This window comes from Rhinoderma darwinii, chromosome 1, assembly GCF_050947455.1.
Source record: "Rhinoderma darwinii isolate aRhiDar2 chromosome 1, aRhiDar2.hap1, whole genome shotgun sequence".
Taxonomy (NCBI): Eukaryota; Metazoa; Chordata; class Amphibia; order Anura; family Rhinodermatidae; genus Rhinoderma; species Rhinoderma darwinii.
In genome coordinates this window covers 516,380,224-516,396,598 of record NC_134687.1, presented here as the reverse complement: position 1 = coordinate 516,396,598, position 16,375 = coordinate 516,380,224, and the positions used below count along the sequence as shown (strand labels likewise).

The 16,375-nt window shown below is 41.3% G+C and overlaps 1 protein-coding gene across 2 annotated transcripts in view; it reads left to right on the top strand.

Moving 5' to 3' along the window:
* The window catches only part of KCNN2 (potassium calcium-activated channel subfamily N member 2), a 192,446-nt gene extending 179,141 nt beyond the window's left edge, over positions 1-13,305 (top strand). Inside the window, exons 7-8 of one of the 2 annotated variants that reach the window (XM_075836526.1) lie at positions 6,037-6,106; positions 12,570-13,305. In XM_075836526.1, coding sequence (XP_075692641.1) covers positions 6,037-6,106; positions 12,570-12,857 — 358 coding nt within the window. In that variant the 3' untranslated portion in view covers positions 12,858-13,305. The remainder of the gene's footprint in view (positions 1-6,036; positions 6,107-12,569) is intronic. The other variant, XM_075836535.1, reaches the window with a different exon arrangement.
* Positions 13,306-16,375: the final 3,070 nt, after the last annotated feature.

Below are 16,375 nucleotides of genomic sequence, written 5' to 3'. Positions count from 1 at the left end.
AGATAGTGCCCCCTGTAGTTAGTGACCCCCATAGAGCCTCTGTAGATAGTGCCCGACATAAAAGCCCCTATAGATAGTGCCCCACATACAGCCATCTGTAGATGGTGCCCATATATGAACTCCAGAGATGCAAGGCAATAGTGCTAACCACTGAGCCACCATGCTGACCTACATATAGCTTCCCCTATAGATAGTGCTCCACATATAGTCCACCTATGTAGATAGTGCCTCACATATAGCCCACCCCTGTAGACAGTGCCCTACATATAGCCCCCTGTAGCTAGTGCCCCGCAGGTAGCCAAACCCTGTATATAGTGTCCCACATATAGCCCACACCTGTAGATTGTGCCCTACAAATAGCTCCCTCTATAGATTGTGCTCTACATATAGCCCACCTCTGTAGATAGTGCCTCACATATAGCCCACCCCTGTAGACAGTGCCCTACATATAGCCCCCTGTTGATAGTGCCCCGCTAGTAGCCAACCCCTGTATATAGTGTCCCACATAGAACACTCACCTGTCGATAGTGGCCTACAAATAGCTCCCCCTATAGATAGTTCTCCACATATAGCCCACCTCTGTAGGTAGTACCTCACATATAGCTCCCCCTGTATATAGTATCTCACATATAGCCCACCCCTGTAGACCGTGCCCTACATATAGCCCCCTGTAGCTAGTGCCCCACTGATAACCCACCCCTGTATATAGTGTCCCACATATAACCCACTATATAACCCCTATAGATAGTGCCCTAAAAATAGCTCACCTATAGATAGTGCTCTACATATAGCCCACCCCTGTATATATTGTCCCATATATATCTTCCCCTGTATATAGAGCCCCACATATAGACCCCCTGTAGATAGTTCCCCACATCCCCACATATAGACCCACTGTAGATAGTGCCTCACATATAGACTTCCCCCTGTATATAGTGGCCCACATCCCCAGATATAGATCACCCTGTATATAGTGCCCCACATCCCCACATATACAGACCCCCCCAGTATATAGTGCCCCATGTATAGACCCCCCTGTATACAGTGGCACACATCCCCACCTATAGACCCCCCCATGTAGATAATGCTACTCACCGTTTTGTAAGAAAAAAAACAAAAACTTTACATACTCACATGTTCCTGTTCCCGTGCCATCCGGTGGCAATTCAAATCTGCTCTCTTCTGAGCAGGTCTGCTGGAGCTGAATGACACGTCGTTCAAAGTCGCTGATTGGCAGGGCAGAATGACTTGCCCCGTCAATCAGCGCCTTTCAAGCACAGAAGCGGCGTGATGACGTTGAAAGGCGCTGATTGGCGGGGCAAGTCATTTTACCCCACCAATCAGCGTCATTGTAAGGCGCTGAATGGTCGGGCACGGAACATGCCCAGCCATTCAGTGCTAAGGCATGTATTTGTACCTGCATGCTATAGACACATGTATAATTACTGCAAGAGGGGTTGGCTGTCGCTATCACTGGGGCCCGCTCCGGTGCTAGCGATGCCTCCGGGCATGAGGGGGCCCGTGTTGCCCGGCCCATAAATGTTAGTGGCTCGGCGGCGAGGGACCCGTTGTAGCGTAGCATCCATAACGGCTGCTAGCGACACCATCGGAACATATGGGGGGGTGTGTCGGTTAGCGGCACAGGCCCCCTCAAGCCGCGGGCCCGTAGCAGCTGCTACGGCTGCTACCGTGGTAGTTACGCCACTATATATATATATATATATATATATATATATATATATATATATGGTTTTTCTGCTGAGTAGCTACACAGGAGCGAGTGTGAGAAAGGGGCAGAAATAAAGTCAACAGCCACATCTGTGCTAACTGCTAAAGGGCAAATCTGCTTATATAGAGATGCAACAGGTTTGCCCATACAGTTTCTATTATAAATTATGCTATATACCTAGACATTTCTTACAGAGTAATGTAATTCCTCTGCACCACATGGCTTAAACTTTCTTCCAAGTTTTAGATCCATTTTTCCCTGGCTATGGATTAAGACCTTTAACTTTTATTAAGACATAATACTAATAAGGCAACGTTTTGTTCTCACAGGGATTTTTTCAAGTCAATGTCATAGACTATGACCAATGTTCCCTCTAGGTCTTGGCAGCAACTGAGCGTGTCAGTTAGGGAGCCGGGCAAGTCTCCATCAATGGTAGGCGATCTGATAACCAAAAGTAATACCCCCAGTAAATGCTAATATAGCGACTAAATAAGAGAACATATTTGAAATTAGTTTTAATTACATTTTTAAATACTATAATATCACAAGTCCAGCAGTAAAATAGACCGTTATAAACACCAATTATAGGCATCAATGAAAGAATCCTTCGTTACACCACTGTCCCTATAGATTGCGCCACACAGACCGCCTGTAGATAGTGACGCACACACACACCCTGTAGACAGCTTCACCTCCCTGTAGATAGCGCCACACGCAGCCCCCTGCAGATAGCACCACACACATCCCCCTGTAGATAGTGTCACCTCCCTGTAGATAACGCCACACGCAGCCCCCTGCAGATAGCGCCACACGCAGCCCCCTGCAAATAGCGCCACACGCAGCCCCCTGCAGATAGCGCCACACGCAGCTCCCTGCAGATAGCGCCACACGCAGCGCCCTGCAGATATCGCCACACACAGCCCCCTGCAGATAGCGCCACACGCAGCCCCCTGCAGATAGCGCCACACGCAGACCCCCTGTGGATACTGCCACACAGTCCCCCTATGGATAGTGCCACACAGCCGCTTGTAGATAGCGCCGCACAGACCCCCTGTAGATAGTGCCACACAGACCCCCTGTAGATCTTGCCACACAGACCCCTGTAGATCGTGCCACACAGACCCCTGTAGATCGTGCCACACGGACCCCTGTAGATAGTGCCACACGGACCCTTGTAGATAGTGCCACACGGACCCTTGTAGATAGTGCCACACGGACCCCTGTAGATACTGCCGCACAGTTATAAACACCAATTATAGTCATCAATGAAAGAATCCTTCATTACACCACTGTCCCTATAGATATCGCCACACAGTTCGCCTGTAGATAGGGATGCACACACAAACCCTGTTGATGGCTTCACCCCCCCCTGTAGATAGCGACACACGCAGCCCCCCTCCCCTTGAATATGGTGCTACACAGCCCCCCTCCTTCCGTTGTATAAAGCGCTATGCAGCCCCCCTCCTCCCCTTGTATATAGCACTACACAGCGCCCTGTGCGCTCACACACCCCTAAGGCCGGCCCTGCCGGCAGCCTATAGTATTAATTTGGAATGTGCGTCCTGAGGACGCACATACAAGTGAATGTGGCTGTCGCTAGAACCGGAGCCCCCTCCGGTGCAAGGGACGCCACTGCAACCGCCCACCGCCCGTGGCTGTGCGCGGGCTTTAAAGTTTAGTGAGCGGGCGGATTGTGGAAGGTGCGCGGCCGCGCAGCTGCGCACCTTATAGGGAACACTGACTATGACATTGGCTAGAAAAGGCCCTGCAAGGCCGAGACATTGCCTTTTTATAAATATGCTTTAATAAAGGTTAAGTCTTAATCCATATCCGGTGCCTTGAAAACCATTTTTTTCCTATTTGATTATTTCTTACAACTGCTTCAGTGCAGCCCCTCCCAAAACTCGAGCAAAGTATATATCGCAAAGTGTTAGAGCTCCATATACTCATACTTGATAACGTTGCTTTAGTTTAGTGTAGAACTCCTTTAAACTATTTGCTTGTAAGCTGAAGATATCAGACATTCATCAAGTGATGAAGGAACTATTGTATGTTCTGCATTCCTTATTCATCATATATTTGTGACAGTACTATGTTCTTGTCTTTGAATGAAGCAATGACAATTATCCTTCAGAACATCTGTTCGCAATGTCATCTCCAGCCATAATTCAAATCAAAATAATAACAATGTTTTCAGATTACCTTATTATCAATTCAGTATGCATTTAAAGCGGACCTGTCATCTCTGTAACAGATCATGTTTTGTTAAGTTCAGGCTCTTCAGTCACCTTGATGACATTGATAAATTGATAAATACAGAATAATATTCTTTAGGCAAACAATATGCCAAGTCTTTGGATACCCCAGCTATAGGCCAGTGGCTCTGAGAGGGTTGTACAAATTAAGAAGAGCAGGTCCCCCCAAAAAATGTTGATGGAGAAATAGAGGGCCTCACAGTTGGTCCCCCTATCCGTAGTAGAAATCATGACCGTTAGGATGTTCCTGTGTTTGCTATTTTCTAGATCATGGTGGAGAATACGGGCATTGTGTAAAGTAACACACTGCCCATAACAAAGGAGGATGGGGCTAACTTGAGCTAAGATACCTCTTTGAGTCCCATAGCTCCAGTTATTTTTTCATTTATGATATTTATACCTGTGACATTTAATATTTTATAGAACAAGATGGAATAGATAGAAGATCATGATTGCAATTATTATGTTCGTACTATGCTAGTTGAGTTGTATATCGTAGCCTGAGTCATAGAAACCTTCTGAAGAAACTTTAGGTGTGTGATCCTTTTTTTTTTTTTTAAAGCCTGTTCATGACAAAACATTACATATCATTAAATTGGCAGATCGTCTTTAAATAAAAACAAATCTGTTAGGACATTTACTTTTAAATGCCTAAGGAGATAACTTTTTGTCGATGGATGGTTTTCTTTTATTTTGACCAATGCAGCTAAATTTTGGAAGCAATGTAGAAAAATACTTAGTCAGAGATATTCCCTAGACAGGTCAATAGTTCAATTAAATAAATAATGACATTTCCTTAATTCTGTAATCACTGGTCACCGTAGAAATACAAGTTTTCTGGTTTTGTAGAATTTTCACTAATTTACAGGTGTTGCTCATTTGTTGTCTAAAATGTAACCATAGATTGTATGACTGATGACAGGCAATTGTTCCAATGACCCTAATTGTATGTGTTCAATGTAACTCTCTTACAATAAAATAAAAGATTATTATCTGAAGTATGTAGATTTCATTCAGAAGATGACCTCAAATTGCAGCCATTTGCCAACTACAAAAATAGCCTTTAGCGATTTGACAGTCCATACATTTACATACATTTATTCTATCCCTTGACTGATGGTTTCTGGCCATGTATGACCGGCATAAGAGCAGGTCTGGACTTTCACTAGATCGATACATCTGTCAAACCATAATGCAGGCGTCCTAAGGCAAGCTCAGCTAGAACAGAAACCTCCCATGAAGTTTAAGGGCTATTCTATTCTATAAGATTGTGTGAATCAGAAATGATAAGACATTTACAGAAAGCATAGAGATGTATGGTTTTCTAATGTTCCATGCCACAAAGCTATAACTAGTATGCATTTATTCATTCTTATATCAATTACATTTAGAACAAATTAAACTTTATAATTAGGGACCTTAATTCCTCGATATCATTATTTGGATACATTCTCTATCATTGACATGGTGGGAGAGTCATGCGTTGGCTTTGTAGCCATTTCTTGTTGAGTGCATAGAGAACAATTTGGCCAGGTCTCTGTAAATATTGTTTTAGCTGCTGGTCAATTAAAAGATGATTTTTTTGCAATGGAAATTCTCACTTATCACTGTATTTTCATCAAAAGGTATCAAACACCCTCTAACCCAATCCATCTCAGACTAAAAAGGGCTATACTTGTATCAGCACATGCAGGTGCAGGGAAGAGCATATGCTTATAAAATTAAATTAAATTGTTACTTGTAAAGTTTGGTATTTTTTCTTGTACCTGCTTGTCCTGATACTTGCTGCTTTTCTCTATCATAAACGAGTTGTTTGTTCTTTTACTCTATAATCAGTTATAACCATGATGGAGTTGAGGACATCACATTTTCTTGCTCTATGCTTTGCTGTGTTGAAGAAGCATGCTTTTCATTCTAGAGAAACATAACAAAACTGATCAATCCGATTTCTCAAGACATTTCTCATATACTATGAACTTCTCCTGCAAGATGCATGTGATTTTGAGTGTCACCAAATTATGGAAAGATAACAATAACAGATTGTTTTTGCAGGTTACGAAGTGTTAAAATGGAACAAAGGAAACTAAATGATCAAGCTAACACCTTGGTGGATTTGGCAAAGGTTAGTAGAAACAATAAATACAAATTTCCAAAAAAGAGTCAAAAACCAAATTTTTGGGTCGTTCATATATCCACATTTTTTTCTAGTTTACTTGAATTGTTTCCTGTTATTAGTCTTTATCTCTTAATTACCCATGCTCATTGTACTACACATTGACTTCCTTACATAACGTTCACAACAAAAAGGAGACACAGGCGTTAGTAATCTGTCTATTTATGTAGGTATGAAAGGAATAGAGGACATTGCTGGAATTCAGATGTGGCAATCCCTACACGTTTCTGTAGAAAGATTTGTTTCAGTATTTCAGTAACTTGTGTGGTGATAACAATTGAGGTTGATGATCTTTTATGCTGGCCATAGTTCTTCATGCATGGTTCTTCCTGGTCTGAATCCCCACTATTTTTTTGAACCATGAATTAATTCACTAGAAACTTCCTGTGTTTAATCCACTGGTTTACATCAACTAGCTGAAACCGTTGTGGCATTGGCCGCTATCCTACAGAAGACATGAGAAGAACCTTACTCACATTAATGACCCTTTACTTGATAAATAGACTTGGACACTATTAATGGAAGGCAACAGAGATCTAATCTTTTATGACATCAATACTAGTGTATCCGTGTGTCATCAGTATTCACGGATGAGCAAAAAAAAAGGAAGGCTGGAATTGATGTCACCAGTTTGTCCCAACCCCCTGAGTAGGTCACATGATCGCTGAATCACATGAATTGCCTGGCGTTGCTTGGCATCATATCTGCAATTGCGAACGACATACAGACGGCAACCCATATGCCGCCCGCAATTTTCACGGTACCATAGACTTCTATAGGCGAGTCCATGCCGCAAATATAGTCTGTAAAATTACGTCCTGAATTTTTGCATCTTGGATACGCAATACCCACACGGATATGTGAACATCATGGTTATGTGCATGTGGCCATATAAATAAATGGGTCGGTGTGCTATGCACAAAATTGCGAGTAGCAGACGGACAAAAAAACATGTATATTAGGCCTTATTGTATGCAGCCAATCAGAGCAAACCGTAAGGAGATGCTGCTCCCCTCCAACTGCTATTTGTATAAAAAACATATCTACAGTGGATATAAAAGGTCTACACACCCCTGTTAAAATGCCAGGTTTCTGTCATGTCAAAAAATCAGTACAAGATGAATCATTTCCGAACTTTTTTCACCTTTAATGTGACCCATAATCTGTGCAATTCCATTGAAAAAAAACTGAATTCATTTAGAGGAGAAAAATAAAACGAATAAAACTGCAACACCCTCTTATAATTGGGGATGTGGTTGTGTTCAGAATTAGCCAATCACATTCAAACTCATGTTAAATAGTAGTCAGTACACAGCTGCCATTACTTAAAGTGATTCTGAGTAACCCCATAAAAAGTTCAGCTGTTCTATTAGGATTTTCCTGACATTTTCTTTGTTGCATGTGACAGCAAACGCCATGGCCCGTAATGAGCTCACAACACATCAAAGCGATATGATTGTTGAAAGGCATCAGTAGGAGAAGGGTACCAAAGATTTTCCAAGGCATCAGATATACCATGGAACACAGTGAAGACGGTCATCAAGAAGTGGATTACATATTGAACAACAGTGACATTACCAAGAACTGGACGTCCCACAAAACTTATGAAAAGACAAGACGAAAATTGGTCCGGGAGGCTACCAAGAGGCCTACAGCAACATTAAAGGAGCTGCAGGACTTTTGGGCAGATGCTGGTTGTGTAGTTCATGTGACAACATTCTCCCGTATTCTTCATATGTCTGGGCTGTGGGGTAGGGTGGCAACACGGAAGCCTTTTCTAACAAACATCCAAGGCCGGCTATGTTTTGCAAAGACCTATATTAAGTCTGCCAAAAGCATGTGGGAAAACGTGTTATGGTCTGATGAGACCAAGGTTGAACTTTTTGGCCATAATTCCAAAAGGTAAGTTTGGCGCAAAGCCAACACTGCACATCACCAAAAGAACACCATATCCACAGTGAAGCATGGTGGGGGCAGCATTATGCTTTGGGGGCTGGTATTCTGCAGCTGGAACTGGGGCTTTAGTCAAGGTGGAGGAAATTATGAACAGTTCCAAGTGTCAGTCAATATTGGCACAAAACCTGCAGGCCTCTGCTAAAAAGCTGAAGATGAAGAGGAATTTCACCTTTCAGCACGACAACGACCCAAAGCATACCTCCAAATCAACAAAAGACTGGCTTCACCAGATGAAGATCAAAGTTTTGGAATGGCCCAGCCAGAGCCCAGACCTGAATCTCATTGAAAATCTGTTTGGAGCGCTTTTGCAAGGAAGAGTGGGCAACAATTGCCAAGTCAAGGTGTGCCATTCTGATAAACTTCTATCCAAAAAGACTGAATGCTGTCATAAAGGCAAAGGGTAATTCAACAAAGTATTAGTTTAAGGGTGTGCAACCATGTTATTTTTGTTCTTTATTTTTATTTTTCCACCCTAAAATATTTCAGTTTGTTTTTCATTACAATTGTACAGATTATAGGTGACATCAAAGGTGGAAAAAGTTCTGAAATTATTCATCTTGGACTGATTTTGTAACATGACAAAAACCTGGCATTTTAACAGGGTGTGTAGATTTTTTATATTCACTGTAGCGTGTCACAGGGCTTATTATGGAATTCCTTGACAACTATGCTGAGTGAACAATTAGAATAATGCAGACTGCTGCTTTTGTGGGCTACAACGGGAAGAAAATAAAAGGATCTGTGGACTAAAAGTAATTAAAGTATAAGGGAAAGTTACTCCGCCTGACCATACCAATTGATTAGTGAGAAAAAGTTTATAATTGGAAGTACTGTACGCTTTATGTTGGTAATACCCCTTTAGGCCTCATGCACACGGCCGTAGGCATGTGCACGGTCAGTGATTACCCACGGTCGCGGAGTGTCACCCGCATTTGCGGGCCGTGCTCCCATTATAAAGTTTAGGAGCCTGGTCTATAAATGAAAAAAATAGGGCATGACCTATTTTTTGTGGGTCATTTCTATGGCCCGGACACTTACCCGTAAGTATACGGGAAGGTGTCCATGGGCCATAGAAATTAATGGGTCAGTATTTTTATCCGTTATTACGGATCCTTAAATGCAGATATAAATTACAGTCATGTGCATGAGGCCTTAGGCCCTGTTCACACAGAGTTTTTTTTTTCCAAAAACCACGGCAAAAAATGGCCGAAATTGCCTCCCATTGAAGCGACATGTCCTATCTTAAGGTTTTTTCTGCCTCAGAAACCCCATCGAAATCAATGGGAGACTGAAAATAATGCCGCAAATGCCTGCAGCATTTTTTCATGCGTATTTTTACGTTTTTTATGGCAAATACCGCTCGTGTTTTTTTCCTTTGTCTGTTGAAGAAAGAGGTAAAAAAATGCGACAAAAAACACGCCAAAAAACGCCTGTGGTGCCAAACCACTTAAAAAAAAAATGGAGCTGATTTTTCCAGGCAGAATCTTCTGCCTGAAAAAAAACCTCTGTGTGAACATGGCCGTAAGATGTTATCATACGAGAAAATACATGTGCAACAATGCATAGGAATGATATTTGCAACAAATTGAATAGTTTTCCACTGGAAAATTTTCCAATTATTGCAGGTACCTTGCAGTGTTTTAACCCCTAAGGCTGGGTTCACACAACCTATTTTCAGACGTAAACGAGGCGTATTATGCCTCATTTTACGTCTGAAAATAGGACTACAATACGTCGGCAAACATCTGCCCATTCATTTGAATGGGTTTGTCGACGTACTGTGCAGACAACCTGTCATTTACGCGTCGTCGTTTGACAGCTGTCGAACGACGACGCGTAAAAATACAGCCTCGTCAAAAGAAGTGCAGGACACTTCTTTCAGACGTAATTTGAGCCGTTCTTCATTGAACTCAATGAAGCACAGCTCAAAATTTACGGCTGTCAGAGAAGCCTCGCAAAATGCGAGGAGGAGCATTTACGTGTGAAACGAGGCAGCTGTTTTCTCCTGAAAACAGTCTGTCTTTTCAGACGTAAAAGCCTCTCATCCTGTGCACATACCCTTACAACTAGCATCTCAATAGTGAAAAATATTGCTGCATTGCTACATGTATAGCCAGCTCTATGTGATAGATTCCAGTAATGGTAGTATATTAGAGTATTGTTATTTAAGATATTTCCTAATAAATTCTCAGAGGATCAGCAAAAGTGAAAGAGATAGTACAAACATTGCTGAACCTTATTGGGGTGTAAGAGTTCGGGGCTGCCCTACCAGTGTAGGGTTGCACTCTTTACAGGCAATTTCAGTTCATAAAATATTTGTTAATTATGGTGAATTAGCCAAAGATTTCTTGTGTAGAAGTATGCTCTACAGAGTCCACTATTATTGCAATGCAGTGCTATAAAGAGCTGTGGGATTACTTGAAGTTGAACGATGTGAACACTTTACATAAACTGATGCAGAGGAGTCCACAATTGCTGATCATATCCTTCTAAGTTAATGAACACTTAAATGCTAAAGACAAACAAATTATCCACAGACCTACAAATCGCGTGCCCAATGGCTTGTATTCTATTTAAAAAATGAGCACAAAATTGTATACGTTTGCAGTCAGTTTAATGTGATTAGAAATGTAAAGGGTAGAACTGACTCCCACATGTATGCAGGAAAAAATACTATTCTTTCTTTTCAGTAACGTTATGGTTGTCATAGGAACCTCAAACAACAGAAAGAGAGCAGGCTGTATAACGTACATGTGGTTTTATTATACCTCTCTGCGGATGACAATAAAGTACATGTCAATTGAAGAAACTTGAAGGTCCATATAACAATCAATGTTTGCTGCACCAGCTTTTTCTGAGAGAAAGGGATAAAGAAAGGTGTGCTTTTTACAGCTACCAAACCTCTTTTCCCCTTCTCTGCTGTACGCTGAGGCCAATTTGAGTAATGGGAGACCTATAGGTTGCTAGGGACACGCCGTCTGACAACCCCATATAAAAGGCTGCAGCTGTTAGACCGTGTATCCCAAGCAAGCAGTCTATCTCACATAACTGAATCTGCGCTGTGCGGACAGCATTGAAGGGCAAAAGCAGTGAAGTGTGTGTGTGTGTGTGTGTGTGTGTGTGTGTGTGTGCGTGCATGTGTGTGTGTGTGTGTGTGTGTGTGTGTGTGGTTTCAGACTGCTGCAAACGTGCAGATAGAAATTTCTGTAATGAGAGCTTAACGAGCCTTTGCACTTAATAATAGACAGGATTATAGTATTCCAATTACACATGGGCAAATGTATGTGGACACCTGACCATAACACCTTTATGAAATTGGACATCCCATTCCTAAACCCTGAGCAATAATATAGAGTTAGGCCCCCTTTTGAAGATATAATAGCCTCCCCCCATCTGGGAAGTTTGCCTGTGGGGATTTGTGCCCATTCAGCCAAAAGTGAACTTGTGAGGTCAGGCACTGATGTTAGACAAGATTTGTGTCCTGGCAATCAGTGTTCCAATTCCAATCCCAAAGGTGTTGGATGTGGATGAGGTCAGTGCTCTCTGCAGGCCACTCGAATTCCTCCACACTATTAGTCAAACCCTGTCTTTATGGTCCTCACTTTGTGCACAGGCTCATAGACATGGAGAAACCGGAAAGGACCTTACCCCAACTGTTGCCACAAAGTTGGATTCGTTTCTGAAATGTCTTTGTATGCTGTAGCATTAACATTGTACTGCACTGGAAATAAGGGGCCAAACCCTGGAAAATAGGCCAATAACCTTATCACTCCTCCACCAAATTTCACAGTAGGCACTATACATTCTGGTGGGTAATGTTCTTCTGGCATCAGCCAAACCCAGATTTTCCCATCAGAATGCCAAATATTAAATATGATACATCTGTCCAGAGAACATGTTTCTACTGCTCCAGAGTTTAGTTGCAGCTTTACACCACTCCAGCCGACGCTTTACATTGTGCATGGTGATCTTAGGCTTTTGTGCCGCTGCTTGACCATGGAATCCGCTCCAGACACACAGCACTTGTGCTGATGTCACTTCCAGAGGCAGTTTAGAGCTCCAGCCCCACTCTAAATTTGCATAGTCTACTACTTCATGGATGAGTTGTTGTTACTCCTAGACACTTCCACTACAGTAATAACACTTACAGGTGATCAGAACAGATCTAGCAGATCAGAGATTTCACAAACTGACTTCTGGTAAAGGTTGAATCCTGACAGTGCCATGTTTAATCATTAGGAGAGGCGTTTGCATACTTTTGACCATACAGTGTATATATGTGTTATAATTCAACTGCTGATACCAATAATACATTAAATAACTGGCAAATACTTATTTGCATTCTATTGATATTCTACTGTCTACATAAAATATTCAGAAGTTTTAAAATGCCTTTGTGTATTTGAGATTGTATTCATAAAAAAAGATTTTTGTCAACTTCTTTTTTTCCTTCTAGACCCAAAACATCATGTATGACATGATCTCCGATTTGAATGAAAGAAGTGAAGACTTTGAGAAGAGGATTGTTGTCTTAGAGACAAAGCTAGAGACATTAATTGGTAGCATTCAAGCTCTCCCTGGACTGATTAGTCAGGCAATCAGCCAACAGCAAAGGGACTTGGTTGAAACTCAGCTGCAGAATTATGACAAGCATGTTGCATACAGCATGGAACGATCGCGGTCTGTGTCAAGAAGGCGACGGTCTTCATCCACAGCACCTCCAACTTCATCAGAAAGTAGCTAGAAGGGAATACGTTAACCAAAAAGACTTTTTGCCATCATATGGTCAATATTTTAGCTTTTATTGTAAAGCCCTATGGTTCTAATCAGTGTTATCTGGGTTCTGATGTCAGAATCTTAGAAACCTGAACATAACATTTTAGGCCAAATAGAGTGAGAACTCTTTTATTTCTTTCAGATGCACAGTGAATGCACCTATCATTGCTATATAGATTGTTTCTGTTTCACTAACTTTTTATTAATGCACTTCAAAAAAAACTTTATTACTATATAGTATAATAAAATATTAATTTCTGAACATAATTGTATGCTCACTTCTGTTCGTACAATGGGTTCTGCTTATATTAGGCAAGTTTATTGAAATAACCAAGTGATATGTACCAATGTGATTTTTATAAAATTATTTATTTATGAATTTTAAAAAGTAGGATTATAGCCACAAAGGCTTAGTTATTTTTTTTAACCGTATAATAATATAAAATAATAAATGCATAAATAAATTATATTACCTTTAGACCTTGCCTTAAGATATATAGCATAGTTCTTGGTTGTAGAGTTATCCAGGCTTGAATAAAAGTTTATGTTTTTCAACTGTTCTCATATTTTTTTTAAAAATAAAGTTGATATATATATATATATATATATATATATATGTATATATACATATATAATATGATGCTGGTCATTTACTTTCAATCACAGAATCTGTATTATTCCGTGTTCCGTGGCATTTACTCTGTTGATGTATAGGTCAATTTAATCCAAAAACTGATGTTTCATGGCAGCCAAAAAGCCACCTGCATTGCCTTTGAGAAGGTGCCATACCTCCTATCAGGTGGTGGGAGTGTTGTACAGGTGTTCGGCTACTCCATGGCAGCTTTAAGGCTAAAAAATAATTATGACTATTTCTTTAACTATAACTATTATTTTCCAATTTTCACTGGAGAACCATGTTATCCACCTACATTTATTACCGCAGCCTTCGATGAAGAACAATATGGAGGAACTGCTGCCCGGCTGCTTTCCTCCTTCTCTGTCGTCAATGTCAACAGCTGAGTCATTTACAGCTAAACAGGAATTTAGGGATAAGCTGTCTAACAATCAGTCTTTTACCTTGAAATGACTACCAACTTACTACAGTCTAACTGAGATTCCTCAGGTGGACAAGATTGCCACTGGACCTGAGGATGGAGAAGTGGCAAGAAGGTTTGTTAAGACTTTACTATATTTTACTGCAAGTCACTTACTATAAGTCAATGTGATCAGGACTCAATCTGTAACACAATGAATTTGTCATAACCGTCATGGATCCCATAATAAGAGAAGCCTTAGCAATGTTGCGAAAAGAGCCAAAACTAAAGTCGTAGTAATAAAAATCTGTATTTTTTTAAGCTCCGCTGTATCCAACCTGCTTTAAATAGTAAAGTGCTCTAGCTGAAATAAAACATGTAGTAAAAGAGACATACAATGCAGAATATAATGCATGCTCTGCTTATGTTTATGCACACCCAGATTTTCAAATGAAATATCTCTTAAAATAATTGGTATCCATATATTCAGAGAATTAAAGACATGTAGTTGATGACATTTCACTTTTTATACAAATGAAAGGTCAATGATCCTTACAAAATATATTTTGCCATATGTTAAGGGAAATATGTCAAAAGCATTCATGTGTAAGAGATGTAGGAACGCAAAAACTTTCCCCCGAAGAGTTACTATTAGTACATTTAAGGGTAAGTAATATGCCGGACAATTTCATGACTACTGTCAACTCTGTGGATTTCCAACGCACATCGATTACATTTATGTTTGTTGTATATTAGTAGAAATATATTTTTTCCTATATTCAGTTCTTGCAGCTTATGTAGTTGTTGCATTCTCCTATGAAAAATTCCAATCATATAAGAATATTAAAATCTGATGATTCTACTGTATCACATTACATTGTTCATGTTGTAAAGATTTATGATTCTTCACCTAATTCATCAAAAACTGACATTAAATAAATGCTACTATTCAGTATAGCAGAGGTCTCAAACTCGGCCAGGTAAGTGGGCCACATATAGAAAAAATTCGAAGTTGACGGGCCATATTTCAACAATCCACTTTTCTATTCTAAGGGTTGTTAAATGAAGTCCGGTGGCTCCGGTGGCAGCGTTTGGCAGACACACAAATGTCAAGGGGCATCCCCTTTTAAGATACTGCCACAGAGCCCTCCGTAGATACTGCCACAGTGCCCTCTGTAGATACTGCCACAGTGCCCTCTGTAGATACTGCCACACACCCACCCATAGATGCTGCCACAGTGCCCTCTGTAGATGCTGCCACACACCCACCCATAGATAATGCCACAGTGCCCTCTATAGGTACTGCCACACACCCGCCCTCTGTAGATGCTGCCACAGTGCCCTCTGTAGATGCTGCCACATTGCCCTCTGTAGATGCTGCCACAGTGCCCTCTAGATGCTGCCACGTGCCCTCTGTAGATCCTGCCATGGTGCCCTCTGTAGATGCTGCCACGGTGCCCTCTGTAGATGCTGCCACAGTGCCATATATGGACAGTGATGTCAGGGTCTTGCCCAGAGCTGTAGTCCCGGAGCAGAGCCGCTTCTAGCACTCCGTCTGGGACTCCAACCGTGCTCCTGACATCACTGTCCAGCTCTGGGGAAGCCCTAGACATCGCTGTCCATATATGGACAGTGATGTCAGGGGATTCCACAGAGTCGCGGAGCAGAGCCTATACTAGCGCTCTGCCCGGGACTCCACTCTGGGCAGGACCCTGACAACACTGTCCATATATGGACAGCGATGTCAGGGAATTCCACAGAGTCCCGGAGTAGAGCCTATACTAGCGGCTCTGTGTACCGCGGGCCGCAGATGACAGCCTCAGGGGCCACATGCAGCCCGCGGACCACGTGCTTGAGACCCCTGTAGTAAAGACACTACAATTTTTGGGGGGTAATTCCACCATGAAAAATAGGTTTTCAGCAATTAAAGAGGATTTCCAACTGTGTATAACCTAACCTGAAACTACATAGATCCTGAAAATGGGCAGATTACTACTTCTGTTTTTCCCTTAGACTGCACATTCTTTGATGGCAATCTATTTTATCGAAAACCTACCTTTAATTTTATACTTTAATTGAAATACATGCTCCTAGATTTTCACTTGCATATGCCTATGAGTAATAAATAGTATTGTGTGTGCTGAACCATGCAAGTGATTGCCAGTGGTTTCCTAAAACTGACTAAACCTAAATATTATTTATGCATCTAGACAAGAACTGAGCTGCATATATGTCGGTATCCTGCGGGAAGCAGGGAACGTGCTATTTTACAATTTTCTGCCTCAAATCTTTTTTTATTCTTCAAATGTTATATAAATCTTAAAGGGGATGTCCACTTTAGACAATTATCTTTTGATAGAAGGGGCACCACACGATAAGATTATCTCAAAGTGTCCCCACTCCAAGGTCACCCAGCAATCAGATGTTATCTGTGAGGGAACCTAAAAGCAAG